Source organism: Falco peregrinus, chromosome 1 (assembly GCF_023634155.1).
Source record: "Falco peregrinus isolate bFalPer1 chromosome 1, bFalPer1.pri, whole genome shotgun sequence".
NCBI lineage: Eukaryota > Metazoa > Chordata > Aves > Falconiformes > Falconidae > Falco > Falco peregrinus.
Genome location: NC_073721.1, coordinates 49,259,023 through 49,282,084, shown reverse-complemented (window position 1 = coordinate 49,282,084; position 23,062 = coordinate 49,259,023). Strand labels below are relative to the sequence as shown.

At 36.3% G+C, this 23,062-nt stretch overlaps 1 protein-coding gene across 1 annotated transcript; it reads right to left on the bottom strand.

The window, feature by feature from the left end:
- Positions 1-8,620: 8,620 nt before the first annotated feature.
- Positions 8,621-23,012, bottom strand: CCDC180 (coiled-coil domain containing 180). Its single transcript, XM_027778223.2, has 19 exons — positions 21,916-23,012; positions 21,008-21,087; positions 20,361-20,470; positions 20,141-20,269; positions 19,862-19,972; positions 18,745-18,840; positions 18,337-18,500; positions 18,000-18,119; positions 17,240-17,319; positions 16,471-16,559; positions 15,854-15,973; positions 15,046-15,219; positions 14,402-14,517; positions 12,651-12,777; positions 12,182-12,221; positions 11,838-12,082; positions 11,029-11,246; positions 10,421-10,596; positions 8,621-9,317 (listed from the first exon to the last, which is right to left on the bottom strand). The coding sequence occupies exons 1-19, from the start codon at positions 21,978-21,980 to the stop codon at positions 9,133-9,135; spliced, it is 2,445 nt and encodes an 814-aa protein (XP_027634024.2). The 5' UTR covers positions 21,981-23,012; the 3' UTR covers positions 8,621-9,132.
- Positions 23,013-23,062: the final 50 nt, after the last annotated feature.

Below are 23,062 nucleotides of genomic sequence, written 5' to 3'. Positions count from 1 at the left end.
AGTTCTTAATATCGTGTAGAAAAATGTCAATTATTCGCACTAATGAAATGCACACAGGAGAAACCCCTCCAGGCATCTGTTGTCTGCAAGTAATATAACTAACCAGAGGATGTCACTGTTGCTCCCACTTTACACTTTTAGACAATCATTGTGCCATTAATACCTAAGTCATCTCTTCCTCAGTATCTTCCTTGAATGGCACAAAAGATCAGATCAGTTAGCCCCACAATAGATCTATGCACGTGTACATGTGCATATGCAGTTATGCATATATTGATCTAATGCTAGTAATACCTAACATAAAAGATAAACAGGATTGCCTAAAATGGAAAATGTTTTCCAGTTTGACAGGGAGGAAAAATGTATCCAACACGTACTCTCCTTTCCAAATGTAACATCTAAGTCCATACTAAGCAACGGCTTTACAATTACCTGCAGCATCTGTGTGTTGAGGCGAATACCATCAGCTTGGTCTTTTTGCCTTTTTATTTCGTCTTGGTACAAACCATCCAGCTGAAGTAAGTTGTCTGGGTGTCCCAGGGAGGGATGTAATTGATTCTTGTGCACAGCCTTTCGGTAAACACAGAAGAAAGAAATGCCCTAAGTAAATAATGTGCAATTGAGGCATAATAAGGAATAAGCAAACCCCACATATTTTATATAAAGTATTTAGAAAGACAAAATTTAGTGTATTCCTTGGCTGTCTAGAAATAAACCTTGTTGTGCATATATACCAAATTGCCTATCTGCTGGAGAACAAGGCCTCTGATCTCACCTTGGTTTTTGTTGTCAGCAAATAATAATCTCTCCTATCAAGTGGTAAACAAGATATTTTTTATATCTTTATATTTGTACTTTTTTCCTGAATTGAACTTAATACTCAGAGGAATAAAATCTCAAGATACTGCTCTGTAACATTTTCTGCGTAATCTCTATTATGATTCCTTTATCAGTTCTGATACTCCTGGATAAAATATACCTCTTTTTTGAAAGATAGTAAATAATGATATTTCATTATCCTTATGTCATAGTACCTACAAAGAAGTGCATCCATACAGTATGAGTTCTATAGCCATACCACTATGTCACAGCCCCTAGAGAGTTTAAAATCTAAGTGTAAAATGACAGGCAGAGCTGTACAAGATTACACAGAGGCAGACCAATGCTTGAAGCAGTGATAGAAGGGACTGAGTTACTAGCAATACCAAGCTTCCAGTAGAAGACTAACAGACTAACTGCAAACACAGAAACTATATGTGTGGCTAGCTCAGCAGTCAGTAATCCAGCAAACAGTGAGATTAATAAAAAGTAAATTTTATAATTCTGATGCATTTAGCATTGCTAACACTGGAAGCATTCCAATATGTCCAATATATTCCAACATGATACATACCTTCATGTTTTCCCAGTCTTGCAGCTGTTTATTGAAGATGTGCTGAATCTGACCAGTGGAATAGCTGAGCTCCTGCTCGTGTTTTTTAAAAAGACCATCAACTGCCAACTGGGAGACAGAAGGGAGCTGCTTCTCAAACAACTTCAGCTGATCCTGAAATTCTTTTTGGAAAAGACAGGGTGTTTATGTGTCACAGAAGTATTCATTGCAAGTAAAAAAAATGCTCGGCCGACTGAATGTACACTGCAAAGGTCAAACAACCTAGAGTTTTCTCCCTCAGAGATTCTGTCCCTGCCGTTCGTTTTTCTAGGTCCAATGCTTTGAGAAACATACACTTACTAAAATATGTGACCTTGTACAGGTCTTTCAACTAAGTGATGTGCCCTTCTGCCACACTTTTCATAGCTGCTAATATGTAAAAGACAATATTGGCCCAATTTCCAGTAAAATCAACTGGAGTTTTTCCACTGAGTGTGATGGATTAAGAAAGCTACATCATTCTCAATCACTGCAATTTTCAGTTTACATAACTGAAAAATTACATGCACAAGAAATTAAAAGTCTTAACTGAATTTACCTTTAAGACAAGAATTGTAATAATCATCTGTCTGACGTTGCAATGACAATAGATTCTGTTTGAGCACTTCTGCATATTGTTCAAATGTCTCTGGCAGATCTTCACGCATTATGATTTCAGTCTTCTCTTTCTGGTAGAACTCCTTCAGAAGGTAAAGATAAGAAAGAAAAGTTGTTGATAACACATTCAAACAAGTCACATCTAGGCATATAACAGTAGCAGGGATACTTAAGGCTATCGGCCACACTCTTATTGGAGACCAGTTTTCTTCCTTTGATTCTGAAATGCTTAGTTAATATTTATAAAGAAACCTGTGATTAAAACCACACTGTGTCAAACACTATTTAAAAATTAGATGCACTGGTGAAGAATGGAAAATTTTTGTATGGTCATGCGAACCTTGCAAACAACCAAATAATTTAGCTGACACAGGATTAGACCTCTGAAAGCAAAAGTGACAGAACAACATGGAGTTTTCTTACCTCAGCAAGGCAGAGCAAGTTGTTATTACCTGTCCAGAGAATATTCATAATAATCCCCTTAAAAGTACTGAAAACAAACAAAGTTAAAAACAAAATTAAAAAAAGAGAAAATCACACTGTAAAATAATCCCATTGGCAATATTTACTGTTTTTCAAATATTTTGTTCAGGTTTATTTTAATACATTTTTCAGAGATACACAAATATTCAGAACAACTAAGAACCTTCAGCCCCATTAGTACAGATTCTCTTCAGAAGCAGCAATGACTCTGAGCTATTGTATATGCTTACCGGAGAACAATTCCACATCATTGTAAGAAAAAAGCAATCTCAGCCAATTTTTATATATATGTATATATATTTATATATATAAAAATTGAAAATACCGTGCATTTTAGATAAAGCAAAAATATTTGAAGGTGGGTCTAGCTGTTTACTGGAAGTATTTTGAAATACTAGAACAAAATTCCCAAGCACTTAAACATCTTAGGCATTAATTCTAACAGTCTTGCATGGCACATACGAAATATCTCAAATCTATATAGTACAACTGCACATATCAAGAAAAAATATAATTTTCTTGGAGAAGGAAAATGGAACCATTTAATACTCACCTTCTAAACAGTTTGTTCCTTCCTTATTCATATAAATGTAATATTGAGCACAAGAATGTAGTGTATAAAATGTATTGATCTTCTCAGAGGTGAAAATAACTGAAAGACAGGCTATTTTACATTTTCCAGCCCATTTTTTCTAAGTGTACAAAATGGGCTCCAATGAGGTCACCCATTTCAGACATTAATCAGAACAAAATGGATCACTTTTATATTTATTATTATTATGCTACAAAAAGGAACTTTTCTGTAAAAACTTTGATCCATAACTATCAAGATTAAATACCTCAAAATTCAATGGTGAACTCTGTAGTTCACAGCTATAAATAAAGAAATAGATAGGTAGGGGTTTTTTGCACATTAACTTTTATTTCTACAAATTTACAAGACTTACTCAGATTGTGGAGGCTTCTCTCCAAATATCTGGAATCTCTGGTCACTGAGAACTGATGTGGTGCGTTTCTGCTGCCTAGGGAGGCAAAACATTAATTTGAAATGATCCACAAGCATTTCCCTTCTCTGGCTGATTATTTGAGCTAGTCAGTCATATAATGGACATGAAACTGAAGAAAAACTGTAATTCTAAAACTAGTATTATGTGGAAAAAAAATTTTTGATGGAAAAAAATTCTTGGGATTCTCTCCTCAACAGCTCTTCAAAACTTTTCTATTGTTTTCATTATTACAGTAGCCCGTTTCATCTATCTATGACTAAGCTGAAGACATACTATTTGGACACCAGACCTGAAAGTTAAGCCATACTGATTTAATAGTGGGGTCAGTCTATATTTCAACAACTTCAAAAAACAAAACAACAGCAGATAAAGGAGAAAAAGAAGAATGTTTTCCCAGCCAAAATCTGGACAAAAAAAGCAGAGCTGATCATGAGGACATAAACAGGAAAGAGATCCCAAATGATAAGCACAGATGGAAAGAAGACTAATACAAATAAGCATTAAGAATTTTGCAGAGAAGAGGCAGTGGAAAAAGTTTAGGTAAATTTCTGCATGGGAATATTATAAGTGGAATTCCTCATTTCAGGGGCTTACCTTCTTCTTGGCATTCTTTTTTTTAAAGATGACTTCTTGGTGGTCTGAGCTGCATTGCTTTGAGTAGCAGAGTTCTGAGGACCTTCATCAGGTACTTTTAAGTGAGAATCCTTCTTTTTTGATTTGGGATGAATTTGAGCTGAATCCTTTTTTGATTTGGGATGAATTTGAGCTGCTTTATCTTTATCAACAGAAGATGAAGAACACTGTATAAATGCCAACTGAATTCTTTCTTATATTTTTATAAAAATATATATAATTGTTTTCTCATGTCTGTCTATAATGTTTCCTTACAACATTAAGGGTTCAACTATAGGAACAATCATTTCTGGCAGACAGAACTGAAGTAACCCAGCAGTGGCAACAGCAATAGAGCTTTGGGGCATAAGTAACAGGAATGTCATAGAAATTTGTGGTAGGTGGGAGGAGATTTAATACAACATTAAGGCAGGGAGTAATAATGAGAATGAATGGGCTACGTCCCTAGTCTTTGCTGTGATGGGGTCTTAGGAATGCAGAAGAGAGAGAGGATATCTTTGGGAGTGGCTGGAGGAGTCAGCTCTGGAGAAAAGAGATAAGGAAATGGGAATGCTGGGTAGGGAGCAGTTGGGGTTACCTCTGCACTCACCTTTGAGTGAATGATAATACACTGTGAGAAGGATCCCTGATCTCCTATCTATTTTCATGACTTCTAATTTTTTCTCCACCCCCTTTCCCTTTTGCTATCAGTGGGTACAAAATGGGTACTCTCTAAAATGATTTTCTTGTTCTGCAGCTTTCATTGGTTAAGAGTCAAAAATCATCATCTTATTGCGAAGTAAAGATGTTCAAGAAAAAAGCTGGGATGCACAACTCTCTCAGAACTAGCATGTAAGGCATATGCCAGACCTGCTCAGAGACATGCTAGGAACTACAACTTAAAGGAATATAATATATTAAAAGAAATATTGGCACACCTGGTCCTAATGAATTTGAGTGATCATTTCTTTCCTTATTTAAGTCTGAAGATTTTCTGGATGGGTTTATTCTGAAACAACAACAACAAAAAAATAGAGCTAACTGGCTATTGAATACTCTGATATTTTATATTATATACCATATTATATACTATATAGAGAACTATGTAAGGTCTCCATCCCTAACATGTGCTAAGTGCAGTTAAATTTTTGAGATAATATTTAGCAGATAGGATTACTTTTTCAACTGACAGTAAATATAAGAACTTTCATGGGACTAACTATTTAACCAGAATGTTAAAATTTCTACAAGAAGAACTGCATTAAAATATTTATTTGCAAATCACACACTTGTCATACTGTTCATTTCCCACTTTGTATGTTGATTCAACTATGTAGCACATAATCACCTTTTAACTTAAATAAGGCTCTAGAACACAAAAATGTAATATCTAAAATTTATCATAGTGCTATAAACTAGATGTCACTTATTACTCACAATGCAGTATTGGCTATTAGAAATCTTGTACTTAAAAAGGGAAGTCTCAGCTAGACTGATTTTAAAAGCTAGTCTGGATCAAAAAGTATGTGGTAAATTACCTGTGAACAAGATATTCAATAGTTCTGTATATAGAAAGGTAAACTACAAAATATGAATTTAGGAAAACCTTTATGTGCTTCAGGAATATAAATTTAGAAATACTACAGTGAAGCCCCTTGTAGTGTTACGAACCTCATGAAGAGAAGAGGCATCTATAGCAAATATACAGAAAAATACCTTTAGGCAAAAAAGTACTTACTCAAGTAAATTTTTGATAACGCTTATTGCTAAATCATCAACTGCAGGCTTTTCCATGCTGCTTGGAACTAACAAAGGATATTTGACAGGATCCAGCCCCGTCACCAACACTTTGTTCTCAGCTCTGACACCTGTGCTTCTTTGCATGGTAACAGCAATTGGACCTTGTAACAAAACATCTGTTGCAAGAGGGGTAAAGTCCTCCTGAAATGGGAAGAAAAATGAAACCCTGTGGACTGTAGCAGACAATTAGTGAAAGTGTCACATGTAATTACTGAAGACTAAAGCAGATCTCCCGGACTTACACTGTTGTACTTCACAAGCTGAAACTTTTTTGTAATTCCAGTAGTAATGTTGTTACAGCAATACAACTCTGAGAGGCTTAAAAGTAGTTAAGAGTAGAGATGCCTAATTATCATAAGCAGTATTTAATTATGTACCCTTAAAACAATGATTCACTGTAGGTTACAAAACCAAGGCAGACTTTCCAGACAAGGAAGGAAAAAAACCACCCAAAACCCAATTGATAAAAAATATCTCTTCAGGACACATTTAAATTTTTAAAACATTACTTAAAGAAACCTGTGAAATATGTATTTATGAACAGTGCTACACCTTGAAAATAATCTCTTGGAAAGAACTGAGTAACTCACTGTGATGCTGCACATCTTAAACTTTTAGTAAACTTAGTGCTGATTTATGCAGCCTCTTAAAAAAGCTGACCTAATGTTACTATGTCTTGGACAGCTTGGCATAATGAAGCATCTTTCTTCATTTGAAAATTCAAAGCACAGATTCTGAAAAACCTTTAAAACATATATGTATACAAATTCACTCATTAAATTCAATGCAGAAAACTTAAACGCTATCTTACATTATCATGTGGGCTCACTGTTTTTAGTAGCAAGCAGTCAAGATACTGGCTCCTCTTTTTCAGTTCTTGCAACACTACTTTGGCAAAACCATACAACTCTTCAGAAGTCAAAGCCTTAAAGATATGATAATACAGAAGGTATTTACCAAACTAGCTATTTCAGACTTTTAAAATACGGTAACCATTGCATACAACATCATTTGACTCTGTTCTGTTGTCATTTTATTTTACACATGTGGAATCCATGAGATTGTACAGAGACTGAGGTTTTTGTTTGGCAAACAGGAAAACAGGTACAGGACCTTCCTGAGCAAAAATTCTGTTATAGAGCACTGGTTTCGCCCAACCCCTGAATGCATATAAACATAAGTCTGCCTCAAAAGGATTAGTTTATACATCATACAAACATGCACAGTGAGTCAAATCAATACCAAGTCAAATTAAATATCATATTGTGCTCATTAGAACTTACTTCTTTATCTACGGTAGGGTGAGCACAAGCATCTATCTTCTGCTGGAGCGCCTCCAGATCAGAGTTTAATGTTGCTGCCTGCAAATTGGATTTTTCTACCTAAAGCAGAAGGAGATATTGGTGAATTGAAATCCTATTCAAGAGATTTTTAGAGCTGCCACTTTGAAACCACTAGACTCACTGGTAAAAACGCTCAATCACTGGTACTCAGAGGAGAAGCTGAAAAAAATAATTCACAAAAGCAACACTTCATGTCCTTTACTGCACCCCACAAAAGTGCTGGTCCATTCAGATGTATATACTCAATGTGCTGCTAGACCATAGTGTTCCAGCATAGCTGCAGCAGTAGTAAAAACATAGTTTTAAGCTGATAATGGCAGAAAACAGGTTTTGTATGAATATAAAAAGTCACTTAACATTTGTCCAATCTGCATTCAGCCAAAAAATCTCTTCAATGCAATACAAGAAAAATTATTATAATTAATTTAAACAAAGTTCTGATGTTTCTGTTTGTACCTCTGATTTGATTTGCACTCGTAGATTTCTCAAAAATCGTTGGATGTTCTCCAGAAAGACTCGATTCATAAAGAGATAACGCAACTTTGTTTCAGAGTGATTGATAAGTTCGGTAGCCTTTAAGAATACCAGAAACAAGAGACAGAACTAATTAATTTTCATTTTTTAAAACTTAAATAACAAACTTCACCATTTCTACTTATTTTTTCCATCATGTAATTGCACACAGAACAGTTTTACAGTCCTAATCTGGGAGCAGGCTGATTATAAATCACATCAAATATGCCAATATCATACATAATTTGAAAGAATGAAACTCTGCACACCTGATCCAAGCAGCTTGATTTCATTTTCTCCATGTCTGTCTTGATTGAACTTTCAAAGGAATCAATACGCTTACTTTCTTCCTGAAGACGCTTGCTGAAATACACTGCCTCCTCAGGAGAAAAGTTACCTCCCTCCAAAAATAATCTGAAAGCAACCAGCAAAGTAAAAGCAAGTAGCTATAAGTGCTCCTTTTCTCAAAGACTATAGTAGCTAAACAGCTCTAAAACATAGCTACCAACACAAATGTGATGAAAAAAGTATAATTGTGGCTTAACAAAATAAATGTGTTTAATAGCAAACTAGATGAATAACAAAATAAGCTTTAATTTTACTGTTCTGCCCATGCAACAGATGCTGATGCCCAGAAATAGGTAACTATAAACAACACTCCCATGAAATCTCTATACCTGCAAGCTTTGAGAAAATTCACATTTGAATTCCTTAATTTTCCTAAAGCTTCCTCCAAATATTTCTGGTAACTCTTCAGGTAAACCTGGATCATTTCCAGATGATTACGGAGCTCTGGGACCAGATTCTTGCTGGAAGAAACTAACCTAACAGCAAATAATAAAAGATAGGGAAAACATAGAAAGAGGAGCATAGATCATGATTCAGACTGCTGGCTGTAAAGACATGAACAAAATCTGAGAACACAAGAGTGTATTACTATTCTGAGAGCAACTCACTGAACTGTGCTTATTTTGTTGAACACTTGGAAGATATCAGCAAGCAACTGATGCGATTGAAGAGTATCCTGCAAAACCAATCGCTATTACTGTGCAGGTTCAGTAAACTGGATAACATCTCAACAGGTGAAACATCTTTTCTACTTTAAGACTGCCAGCACTTTGAAAATATATGAAAATTGTCATCCCTTCACTACTGATTTGAATCTCTTCAGGGAGAGATACAGGAAACAAAAATTATTTACATTTTCTTAAGGTTTCATGAAGAAGTCTTCATTGAGAAATAATGACATACAAAATAGATTCAGAATGCAAATCAGGAACATCTCAGATGGTAATCAGGACTATTTACCTACGGAAATTCACAGCCAGCAACACCTGTGGCACACTTACTTCTGAGTCATAGGAGCATTGAGGAAGGTGGACTCCATGTCACAGATTCGTGACTTTAAGTTTTTGATGATGTTATTTTGGTAATCATGAAATTTGAGAAATTGAGCTTTCTCCTTTTCCACAGCTTCCACCACTGCTGCACAGTGGCACTCTAGATGCTCTCTGTGAAGCAACAGCTCCGCTGAGAAGAAATTTTACAATATGGTCATTATTCCCTGTTTACTGAGGACTGTCACAACCACCAGCCAACCTGTTATCAGAAGCAGCAGTAAAATAAACGGCCAGATCTCAGAGAGTCTAAAACATACAAATAAAATCCATCTGATTCTGTTTCTTTGACTTTTCTCCTGTGTTTGACATATATCCCTGGCCGCTCCTAATCCATTCAAATCACAAATGTCTTTTCTGCTCTAAGCTCTCTTTTTCCTTTATTTTTGGTCACTGCTGTCATCTCCATTATCTCTTTGTTCTCAGCCTTGTAACAAAAGTAAAGGTAAAGGAGTTTTTTGTTTTTAGTGGAAAATACACTTTGCCTTATTTTGGGTGGAGGGGGAAATCAATTTTGGTCTCCCTTCTGGAATGACAGCTGGACAAGTCAAAAGCCAGCTCATCAGCCTCAAGAAAACTGTCAGAAAAGGCACCTGGCCTCTTTGCAGGAAAAAGTGGAATTGAAAAATTATTTGCCTGTTCTCCCAAAAGATAATTTTTTGGTTTATATGTAAAGACCAACAAACCTGTCTCAATTTTTTTCCACCAGAAAAACCCGACACTTCTCATACAAAAAAAAAAAAAAAAAAAGAGTTCTGGTTAGTGGCCAATCTGTAGCTGCTCAGTAAAATTTCATAGAGCTACATCCTTCCTCTCCTGTATTCAGAAGACAAGCCCTGGCATTTAATCTCTCTCAACACTTGCTAATCCTTCTTCTGCAACACTTTTAAAATTATTTTTCGTACATTGCAAACTTGTTAAATAATTTCAAGGAGAATAAGGATTTACAAATATTGATGATAGGAACTGAATGTTCTACATCTTTTAAAATCAAGTAATTGATCAAGGCCCTGCTGGCTATTTTCCAAACATGACATAGCACAAACCAGTATGAGCTATAGGAAAGAAACGTCTTTTTAAAAATATATGAGTAACATTATACTAGGAATAGCAGACGCTCAACTGCTTCTTTTTGTCCTCTGCTGCTGAGTCAACTGACACTGAAATAGATTTTGGTCTACTTATGGTCATCTCTAAATGAAGATATGTAATGCTCAGAGTAAAAAAAGTGACTACCAGCTCTAAGATCATAGATGTTTGTCTTTATATCCTCCTGCCTTTGTTGATGCAAGTGAAGACGCAGCTGAAGTTTAGAATACAGCTCCTCTTGCTTGGCAGCTACAAAGGCACCAGAGTTGGACAAGGACTCTGCAAACCATTTCTCCAAGTGTTCAAAAATGCAGAGGCGAATCCTATGATTGAAAACAGTAAGGAACAGTAAGTAATAAATAGGAATTTACTGAATATATTAAATCTAAGAATTTAACTTCTGACTATAAAAAGGTATGGTTTCATTACCATGTGCACAATATTGGTAGAGATTTTGAGCTGGCTGCATATCCTAAGTACCAGGAATTTTACCTTCATGGCTCTGCAGGGAATTTGGGCAAATTACTTGCCTTTCTGTAATATGTTTTCTCACTAAATAATGTTCTGTAACAGGTAAATGCTTATGTGGTACTTAGAGTCATGGATGAAAAGCAATATAAAAAATTTCTCTTAAGTTTATCAATTTAAAAAGAGGAATAACATCAAAATAATTAGGTAATTTTTGCATCTTTAGTTTAATGTTTCTTTCAAACAGCTGGAATTTTTCTCTTCCCTAAAGGGACACTTCTACTAACCGTTTCTTCAGCTCTACAAACACTGTTTCTTTGATAAGTACATTTCTCAGGTACATAGGAAGTGATTCTTTTTTTTCATATTTTGTAAAATAAGTCTCTGGGATGTCAGTCTTTTCTGCCTCTTCAACTCCAAGAACTGTGTAAGAATTTCCACTAGAAGTGGAAAAGGTCTCAGTGGCAATTTCAGAGCTTTCTGCCTTGCTGTCGTTGAACATAGCCTAGGAAACAATTGGAAATCATCATCTGTTACCTTTAAAGGTATAAGCATAGAATCAACAGTGCACAAGCTAATGGAAGAATCCTAATGATATTAAGAATCATGTTCTTATTCTCCATTTAGACAAAATTCATACAGAGAATATGCTTGTAAGTCTCAATAGGCAGAGTCACCAATGTTTTAAAAGATTTTTGTTATAGTAAGAAATTCATGTAACTAAAGACCTGAAAAAATAATACTTAAATAAAAATACAGCTTAAATCATTCACCATGGGTTAAGAATACTATGATGAAAGAAAGAAAGATATTTCAAAAAAAAAAACAACTATGCAAAAGTTATTTACAAGGGTAAAAGCAGTGCAAAAAGAATGGTTGTAATCTGTTTTATACACTCCATTAGCCCATAAAAAGGATCTAAAGCCCTAATAGTCCAGAAATGAATGAAAACAATGACTCCTGTATGCTTTGTGTACAAACTAAATCTAATCTATTTTAAGGAATTTAGACTTAGCTCAGCAAAATAAGACTTCCTATTCATCATTATTTTGCGCAAGATCCCTTCACTTTCAAATTTATTCTCTTGTTCACTTACCTGTGTAAAGCTAACACCCTGTCCTGCATGCTTAATTTCTCCACTTTCATGAGGCATACTCTCCCCATCTTCTTTTTCCTCTGCTTCTTCAGTTTCCTGTGGAAAGGCCTCCTCATTCTCAGTTGTGTTTCTTTCTTCATTTTCTTGTTGACAACTGTCTGTCTTTTCCTCTCCTTCATCGTTTTGCACAATGCTCTCAGCTTGCTGCTCCACCAGATGTTCAGCTTCTGAAGCCTTAACTCGTTCTGTCCAGTTAAAGCAGAGTTTTACTGGTCATTATCCAAAGAAATACAGATTGAAAAGCAAGCAAGCAAAAATATCTGTTTGTGTCATTGAGGTATTACCTTGATCTTGGAATGTGGAGTCCACCTTTCCTTGCAAGTTCTAAAAGCAAGACAACAAAAAAAACCCCCCACAATTTAAAATTAAGGATTTGCTTGCTTATAAGAAATCCATATTCCTTCTTAAAATGTATCTATTTCAATAAGATATGATAACCTTGAATGTATCACTTCTAAAGAAGCTATAACACTCAAATTGATTAATATAATTTTGTTACCTTGCAGTTTTCTGTTTAAAAGGCAAGTGAATTTGCTGAAATGCAGTTTGTAACATGGACAGAGTTATAAGTGTGGAACAAAGAAAGGGTTTGTGTTCCCCCCCCCCCTATTTCTGCCAAAGCACTTTGGTCCTATGGCCAAAACAACGTTTTAGCTTTAAAATTTAGATTATATAAACTAACGTAAATTTTCCCCAAAGTGAAAAATGAATACACCAGTAAGATTTTAAACTAGAAGTTTGTTTTCTTTATACCTGTTTGAAGATTTCCTTCACATTAAAATACTGGCTGATGGATATACTATAAGAAATTAATTCCTGCAAAACAGTTTCTGGGTAAGCCATTACTTCATCCATTAGAACTTGGTTGAATGCCTTGTACCTGTCAAATTTAAGGTCACTGTTTAAGAGACTCAGGTATGTATAGAAATAAAATGAAAGATGACTACAATGTCTTTCAATCCAAATCTAACTTTACAACCAATCTCATAAAACCTTTAGGGTGAACATTGTGCTATAACTGTTTAGCCTGAATACAAACACATCCTGGCATGTTAGCAGAGATTAGTTCATTATAAATATACAAATGCACAAAAGTTAAGAAATATTCACAATAAAGTATTTCAGATCTTTCATTTTGGATGGGAAACCATCCCAGACTGTAGAGGAATGAAGGCAGTGGGTTGATTGGCATTGGTAAGATGCAGCTGTGGCCTTGCCGAGAAGGCAGTGGGTTGATTGACATGGATGATGTGGAGCTGTAACTCATTCCTGCTAAGTAGTTAAATAGCCCTGAGGAGTGTGGGAGAGAGGTTCAGATAGGGGAGGAGTAGGATGGTCTGGCCTCTGGAGGAAGGAGCTATAGTACAGACAGTAGAATCTGACTGATGGTAAAGCCTTGTTGCAGCCTGATAGCTTGCTTGTTGCTTGTGCTGCAACACCAAATGCCAGACCTGTGCTTACATAAGGAACATTAGAAGTGAGAGGTCAAATTACTTTTTTACATGTTAGTTCTGTGTCATGCTCAGGTGGGACTGAAGCTTTTCTGGTTTATTTTCATTTCACTTAGAAATGAAAACTAATAGTTCAAGCTGAGTCCTGATTCAAGAAAAAATCAGTGTTCACACCTGTGTTCATTTACATTTGCTTTGTCTCCTATATGAAGATCATTATGGGGAATTTATGTATGTGTTCAAACGTTCAGATTACATTCCATCTCTGCAACCTCTTGCTCTATTTTTCACTCACCTAAAAAGGTATGTTACCTTTGGGGTTTTTTTTTAAGTTGTCCTAATGAATATAAGGAGTACTGAACCAACGGCTCTAAACACAATTACAGTGTTAGGTGTGTGCATCTCCTCTCAGGTCCATATCACTCTCCTAATATGCTTCTGATCTAACAGACAGAAAAGACCTTCTGGGTGGGAAAATATAACTGCTTCCTCTATGGCTACTTAATCTTCAAACCTCTTGCTAAGAACTCCAGCAAGGAGAGTGGTATGTCCCAATTTCGATGTGACTTTTAAGATGCAAATGCCTGATCATGAGAAATGTCACAGAAAGATTAGCAAAATACATACTTTGGCTATCTGAAAGTTATTACTAACTTCTAGTCCTTGCACCTTTGAAAGAGATCATATCTGTGAGCACAGGTGAGGGCACAGACCTACTTTCTGATCCCTGTGATTCAAGAATCTGAACTATCACTTTTACCTTCTAAATAAATAATTATGCCAGTGGCATGGATGACATGGCAAACTACATAAGAATACCAATCTGGTATATTTTTTTAAATTATACCAGTCTTCCTTAGTCCTACTTCTAAAATGTGGGTATTATTTGCCTTGACCTTGTTCAATATGGAATTTATTTTATTTTACATTCTTACATGAAGTAGCAAGCAGGTCTCTTCCATGCCTTCCCACTACAGCATAAACAACACCTAAGCAGTACAACCAACGTTCAAATATGCTTTACTTTTTAAGTTTGCACTACAAAATTCATACCTAGCTCTAATGCCATCTAAACAAGAAAGGGCTTTCTCCAAATGTTTCTTCAGCTTTTCTTCAGAGCTTGCTGTTCTCATTTTATTCAAAATTATATCCAGGTTAGTTTCCTTCACCTAAGGCCACATAAAAAGAACCCAGTAAAAATGATCTAGTAATTACTAAAATGCTTTATAACTATTTAGGATACAAATAATTATGTACATATATTCTACACCAAGAAGGGAAGCTACCTTACCAAAACTCATCTTCTATGAAGATTTTTCATAGATAATGAACATCTCTGACATTGCCACCCCAAGTTGCACATTATACCCGTAATATGAGAACCTGACATACAAACAAGACTCTATACCTGCACAAGATCTTACGAGTAATAGAAACTTGCAGTGACTTAATACACAAAATACAATCTTTATCACCATTGCCATATCAAGAATAAGATATGACTGTACATTAAGTGTGAATCAAGCAGTTAGCAAAAAATGTACCTGACAGAATGAACCTACCCTGGAGAAATTCCAGTAAAAATGTCAAAGATCATGTTTTAAATTTTATACTAGGTATTTTGAATTCCAGAGGGTTCTCTGCATTAAGAATTCCTTTCTTTACATCACACCACATCCCTGTTTTTAAGTTTATACCTGTATTAATTTGTCCTGGTTCCATCTGCAGTCATCTAGTTTCTTCTGAAGTTCATCTTGCTGCTGGGACAGTTTAAGTTGATGGACATCCCAGAGATTGATAACCTCCTGAAAATAGCTGTACAAGTCTCTAAAATTCTGCTCATTGTGTTTGGCCAGCTCCTGAAAGTCTCTCTAAAGAAATACATTTAAGTGAAGCAATTACTATAAAACTGTTTGCTGGAAAGTGAAATGAATGAGTAAGGGGACATAGGACATGATAAAAGGCTGCCTGGAAGTATGCTATCAGTATTCAACACTGTCTCTTCTATTTCAAGGGGAAAAAGTAGTCCAAGTAAACTGGATAAGAATGTGGATTTTTGTTCTAGAAGCTGACAGTATAAAACTTCTGTTTATTCTTCTGGTACATAAAGCACAGAATCAACAAGTTCTGCATATACCCTGAAGTATCTGGCCATCTATCACTTTAGGAACAACTTCCCAGTCATTTTCATGCATGGAATCCTAAAAGACAGGATCCAAAGAAATCCGGGAGATCATTTAAATCTATTCCTCTGCCTCCAGGCAGGATGGGCTATACCTAATTCATCCCTGATAACCTATTATAAACATAAACCAAACATTTATGTACTCTTCTCCTTGAATCACAACCAAACTTTTTTTATTTGTGGGGCAGGTATTCAGTCAGACTATGGACCTCTTTCCAACATGCCATCAACAGCCTAAGATGCATATGGCATTTCAGGCAGCAGCACAGGAAGAACAGACTACTCCCAGAGAGTAATAAAAACAAATGTAATAAACGTACATCCATACACTCCAGTTCTTCAAACCGACTTTTAAGTTTCTCAGTCAAGTGAAGGAAGTCAGAATTCACAGTTTCTTCAGCCTCTTTTTCTGTGCAAACATTCAGATTCAACAGCTTATTCTAAATGAAAAGAATGTCAAATTATTAGCATGCATTAATATAACAAATATTGTGTGGCTTTTAGAGAGTATGGCTAAACTCAGTGTTTCTTCTTTTGTGAGTGGGTAGAGACATATTCAATCCCTTAGATCTCACATTATGCTAGTAAATAGTACAATTCGATTTGGACACAAAGGGAGAAACTGAGGCAGAGAGGTGGATTTTTTTTCCCAAGATAATCAGCACAAAGGCTGAAGGTTCTGACCCTGCGTCCTGCACCTACATATGGGACAGTACTCCTGTCATTACTGGCATTTGTTACTGCTTTTACACGCTTCAAGTACAAATACCACATGCTACTGTGAAACAAAATTCTAACAGAATAAGACAGAGGTTAAATAGTAATTTCACTTGTTATCTCAGTGTTTGGTGGATCCTCAATCACGCATTCCTGTAAAAACACATTCTATACTGTTGCCAACAGTCCTTCCAAGAACTGGCAAAGCTATGATACTAACCTTGCATAACTGCACTTCTGCCAGACATTTTTGCTGGACCATCTCATACTGGACGCGTATTTTCATCATACACTCCATGTTGTGGGTATCTGAAGGATATGGAAGAACAGACCATTGTAAAGATTCTGTACTTCACAGTGCAGTGTGAAACGGAAACATGCCAGAGGACCTCTGCTGAGTCTCAGCACAGGTAATATATCCCAGTAATGTCAACCAATAAAATGAGATGGTTTAATACACATCTTTTTATCATTATGCTTAAAAGTAGTGAGTTATTTACAATCACTAGCAACTTCTTTGCTACTATACAGGCTGCAAACATTAAGACAGGATACGCTCTGCAGAAACAGAAGGTGGACACACAGAGAGAAAGCCAGGACCCAGAGGAAGGAAGCATCTCAAATACTGCCCCCTCATTCTCCAAGAGGAGATTTTTTGATCATGCAAAAAAAGGAGTAATTTTGTGTGATTGAGAACCAATCTGCATTAAAATTAACCTTCTATTCTCCCCAGATGGGTGCTAACCAAGTCAGATCCTGCTAGATCTCACCATGCAAAAATGCTTGTGCTGGCAAAAGGGAGGTGATGCAACAGGCAGCTTATTTTGGTCCTATTGCTAGCTCAGAGCAACTTAGAAAGTACAGGCAGGCACATGGAACAAAGCATACAGCAAACATATACTTTCAAAGCAACTGTTTCATTACTGCCTAGAAAACAGAATGAAAGGATTGCTTGAATTCCAGACTGTTTTTATGATTTCCCAACTTACCTATACTTTTGTTTAACTTCATGAAAGATCCATACCATTCATTTATCTCAGCTTTTGTGTGTGTTGGAGGGAATAAATCACTATCGAAATAGGAAACAAGAGTCAGATATCTTCAAATATGATTTTACCCTTTAAGAACTGATGGGATTATGAATTGGAGTAACCATACTACTGTGCTTTATTTTACTTACAGCCATATCAGCAATGAAAATAAAACAAGATGACTGCTGTTTTTCAAGGCCAATATTTACTGACAAGAAACTAACTGTAATCTATTGTTGCTACATGTTTATTAAAGAAAAACTGTAAATATGGTAATGCATTGCACCCAAACCATCTTCTTGTCAGGACAGACGTTCAAACATAGCACTGTTAGATTTCTATCAAGAGTCCTTTTTGATTCATTTTACAAATTAAACTCCCCCCCAGAAATAATGCCATGACAAGATCATCAATTCTTACTTATCTACCCATCCTTGTCTGCCCCTTTCTACTGTTTCAAATGTTAATAACATTAACTGTTGTGTTCCTGCATTTCTAGCCCTCAGTCACCCCCAATTTAGTGTAACTGGTGCACTAAAACCCAGTAATGCATTTTTCCATTAAAAAGTGCTTTACAAAACAAGTTTAGGCCCTGCCTTACTGCTGCATTGTACAATCACACACTGAAAAGGAGCAAAGTGTATTTCACAGTCAAGTCTCTCATTAACCCTAAAAAGAATTCTGTTTTCCTTTCCTCCTGTTCTCTCTTTTGTCATACCCAAGCTGCTGCAAAAACTCCAGTCTCTTTCCACTAAGTACAATCTGATCCATTATCATATTTTCCATTTCTCTTTTCACAGTTGGGGGATTCTGTATTTCTTCATTTGCCATAAATTCTCTGTAGGATGGAAGAATACATTGAAGTAAGTATATGTTTGGGAAAAATTCACGTTTGAAATACAAATACAAAATATGTTTTATACATACCAGGTAAAAAAAGAATGCCAAATTCTTTTAGCTTTCTGATAAAACATTACTGTTTACAAAAAAACACAAGGAAACACCAGTCACTTTGTGTTATTCATACTCCGAAATGTAATTGTAAAATCTCTGACCTGAAACTCTGAACTATACAGTTCTTTTGGATAAGCTTCCAGTCCTTAACTCTATTTTCCCATTTCAATTGATGTAATAATTCCTTATTCACTTCTGATTTCATCAAATTATGGAACAGCTTGGCAATTGTCCTCTGATTAGCCAAGAGTTGTTTGTTAATCATCTGCATATTAAAAAAATACAAACAGGAATAAAAGCAGCATGTAACATGCAAAAAATAATAATTACCTGTTCTATGTAAAACAAGGTAAAAAGAATACAAATGATGAAAAATACCCTGCAAAATAGAAAACTCTCCTATATTGCAGTGATTGATAGGCAGAAATAACGAATTCCAGTTAAAAAGAAAGACATTCTGAGAATATTCAGACTGTAGTTAAAACAGACTCCCAATATGAAAGATTTACCATGGCCTTATCATTCATGAACCTGTGAACATCAGCTGCCAAGAAGAAGGAAATTTGCTCCAGTATCAGAGTATACTTCCTCAGTACATCTGTTACCTGTGCAATAAAAGAATAACAATCTGTATAACTCAACTGTCAGGTTCCTAAGTTAAGCAATGATATGAACAAGACATTTTTTTGCATTGAAATAAATTGAATTGATAGATTGAGAAGTGAATCTTAAAATATCTATCTTACATATCTTAAACACAGGTTTTTTTAAATTATTCATAAAACTAGTAACTGAAACATTCCATTTGTTGCGACTCAACTGATTTGTCTTTAATATCTGTGATAACTGAGTGCTGTGCAGACAGGCTTCAAGCTGAATTTAAAAATCAAACCAACTTCCTTTCAAATATCTGTAGTGAATTCACCAGTGGTTGTTTTAGGCAGACAGGAAGTTTAAGCAAAAATGGTAATCTCTGGTATTTTTCATATCTAATCAAGCACAAAAGTTACTGGTGATACTGTTGGACCTATTCATCGTGTCTACATCGCAAAGACAGGACAAACTGACACAGGTGTAACAGATAGCCTTTGCTTACCCACAAGGACAAAGCAGCAAGGACTTCCTTATGGACTTATTCATTTATTTATCCAAACATTTACAGTTTGTCCAATGACTTTGACAGGTCAGACTGAAGCCTACATAACTGGAGCACATCTGCCACTGGCACCCAGTCTACCCAAACTAAAATTAGTTAGAGCACACCTGTGCACCTTCTCAGCTGCAGATTCATTATATCCCAACAAAATAACATTAGACCTGATGACAGTTTGACATAAATAACCCTGTAGAAAAGTAAAAGCAGCTCACATATTCCTTGCATCTTTAGTACAAGTAATTGTGGGCAAAACAAAGACCTCGTAACTGGAAAAGAAGTATCTTCTTCTGATTATGTGGGTATAAAATGAGAGAATGATCTACTGATGAGAAGACTGGAATCACCTACACAACAGAACCTCTGGCAGACCCCTTTGACTCCCATGGAAACAAGCTATTTGCTCTGCATCCAGCATTACAAGCAAATAATAACCTTATGTTCAATTAACAGCTATTAGGACTACAGCTCACTTTATTAGCTCGATTCTTTTCAGCGTCTTTAAAGGATTCAATAGTTTTCTTAATCGACTTCCTTCTGGTCAAGCATTCCTGATGGATGATATTCCGCAATTCTTCCAAACCCTGCAAGAAGGATTTTCTGTCAATGTCATTGAAAAGTAAATGTAAAAACAAAAAAAAGAAAAAAAAAGAAGCATTTATATGTTAAAACTACAGCAAAACATAAGAAACTATGTTATGCAGACCAGCTACAAATAACTGAAGATGAAGCAATGGCTTGAGCGGCCTTACTTCAATTGAGAAACCTTCCAGAGCAGTGTCACACTCAATCTTTTTAAAATGAAGTTCAATTTTTGTATCCAATTCCATCAGTTCTGTCAGAAGGAATTTTCCAGATTCCAAAAAGAAGGGTTCCATTTCCTAAAAAGGTAAGGAAGTCAGTCTTATCTCTTGAATATTAGGCCCTGACCTTAATATGGTACTCTATCTGGATCACAAAATCCACTCTTACCCTGGCAATGCAGTCAAGCTCATGATCCATTGAGTTTACTGCTTCATAATGACGGTCTCGCCGGCGTTCTGACAAGCGTTCCAAGATATTACTCCCCGCTTTCTCAGGAACTGCCAAGAGAGAAGTGAGGATGATGTAGCTTGGAACTGTTGCTGCAGAATATATAACGCATGCACAATGAATCACTAAATCCACATTCTGACTTCTGTAGTTTGTGCATCTATTACAGTGCACAACAGCTTTCCACGAGATGGGAAATGTATGCAAATGTAGGTTAAAAATAGTAAAGCATATTTTAAAATTTCCTTTTATTTCATTAATTTGTGATTTTCAGAAGGATAAAAACATGGAAGCTATGAAGTAATTCCAGGTATGATACAAAAAATTGCAACTTCCAAGAATGAGATCTGCTTACGTCGTAACTGGAATTTACCATCTAAACACATGCTGTAATTGACTGACAATTTTACAACTGTTTTTTCTGTGAGTAGACTCTTTATCCTCAGAATTACCTACAAATCATCAAAAATGTGTCAGGTCATTTCTGAGCTTGATTTTATACCTTGATTCAGCTAAAACCATTATATGTATGGTGCCTCCTATGAAAGCAAATTAAAATATCTGACATTAAAGGAGAACAATTTTACCAACAAAATCAGGTAGGGCTCTGACTTCCTCAGGTGGATTTATATCTACACTTTTCCAAGCCTTTTGAAATGTAGCTTCTCTGAAACAGAAGGAGAATAAAGCTTTGATTTGTAATAAATATGTAAGAGGAGGGACTTGCAATGGGTATAAGATTAAATTTAATTGGCAAAATCTAACATTTAAGTTAACATAAGACTCATTCTAACTTCAAAGAATAAATGTTGCTTCTTCTGAGATTAATTGAACAGATTAGCCTGGGTTGGTCACAACCTCAAATCTGCTATGATGGCATAAAAGCAATAACTGCTACATTTGGTATGTGTAAACTACAAAGATAATCATACTATCTCTAAAAGGTATACAAATCTACCAACTGGTAAGTAAAACCTAGTAAGAAATGTGGAAATTGTTTTTATCTGCCTACCGCTCTTCTCATCAGCTGGGGCACTGTGTGTGTTTCTCCTTGGAGGAAGCAAGAATAAGAGTGTCATCAGTCAGCAGAATGGTTAGGGTGAAAAAGATGGACAGACCAATTTCTTTTCTTGCTTATTAAATAATCATTACTGCCTCACCATGTAAACCATTAAAATAGTTTAAAATATAGTTCAAAAAAATTTATCAGACCAGGTATGTAACTAGATTGCTTTGAACAAAAATGACATACACTTTCTTTTTAAAAGAAAACCCATACAAGATGTATGCCATTGCAAATATTAGCCTGTTAACCTGCACTGTAAGAGGCAGGAGCTCATTATACCCAATTTACATCAGGCAAGGAGACAGTCTATTACAAGTCATTAATGTTGTGATCAAGAATTCAGGTGTCTGGCTAGCTCCCAGTGCAAATCTTACAACTTCAGACCTATACTCATGAATAATATAATGGCATTTTTATGCTGTTCTCTACCTGAACAATGGTGGCTTTTCTGTGGCATCACTGTACGGCATTCTTTCAACATAACGGCCTGGCATCAGCAGAAGTTTCTGAATCCTTAACCAAAGTGAGCCTTTCACTCTTTACAGAAAACCTAGTCTTGGTCCTTAATTCATCCGAAGAGTGTTTAAGTGAACCTTCAAAGAACCATAATCAAAACGATTAGAATTCTTTCCAGTCTACTAAACAGAGAATAACAACAAAATGACAAAAATAGCAAGGTAAAGGCCAGAAAGCAAAGGTAGAATAAGAAGCACTACTTGGCACATGCATAACATTTTTCATCCAAGGCTGTTTCCAATATGAGAAAAAAAAAGATATCCCTTTCCTCAGAAGGAAAAACTGAAGCAAACTGGATTGCGTGCTTTGCTTGTGATTACAAGGAAAGTCAACAGCAGAGCGCGAAATGCCCCTGCCTGGCTTGCTATGCCTCTTAATTTACCTTACTGCTGTATCGTAATGATTCTGTCTTTGGTTAATATATCCTGATATGCACTGAAGACACAGGAACACCTATAGATGCATTAGAAAGCACATGCTGAAGATAACACAACTATTTTCTACTAAACCAAACAAAATCCAAAAAGGTTGAAACTGATCTCTGGTTTGAGGTCACTTTAACAGCCAGCAAAAAACTGACCAACATAATTAATTCATTTGGCCTTTACCCTATCCTTGTTTTTTGCCTCAGCCTCAGAGCTCTGTCAATAGCTCTCCCGAGCGCAGTGCACAGCCCCAGCTGGCTTCCAGGCCTGTTTCTAGATTTGGGATTTATAAGCTAAGGCCAAGGGAAGACCCTCCTCAGGGTGAAACTGCATGCCTACCGCACGGTTTCCACTATCTACTAATCCTGCTGCAGGCAAAGCATTGGGAGGATTTACAAATACCTGTGGGAGGGTTTACCGGTGTGTGAGGGGAGGGGGGCCGAGGGGGGGAAGGGCCCTGCTGTGACCCTAGGGGCAGTGCCCGGCCGCAGGGCCCGCGGCTGCTGGGTCGCCTCAGGGGAGCCGAGCACCGGCGCCCGCCTCACCGAACCTCAGCTCGCACCTCACCCCGCATTTCGCCCCCCACCTCACCTGAAACCGCGACACGACCACCTCCGTAGTTGCCCGGTACGCGG

Excerpts from the sequence above, each read along its gene's own strand:
- CCDC180 (XM_027778223.2), bottom strand. The coding sequence starts at position 21,980 with ATGCCAGGCCGTTATGTTGAAAGAATGCCGTACAGTGATGCCACAGAA. Across the intron at positions 20,270-20,360 it reads AGCTTGACTGCATTGCCAGG|GAAATGGAACCCTTCTTTTT; the intron begins GTAAGAGTGGAT and ends TTACCTTTTTAG. Across the intron at positions 12,222-12,650 it reads TGAAGGAAATCTTCAAACAG|AACTTGCAAGGAAAGGTGGA; the intron begins GTATAAAGAAAA and ends TCTTGCTTTTAG.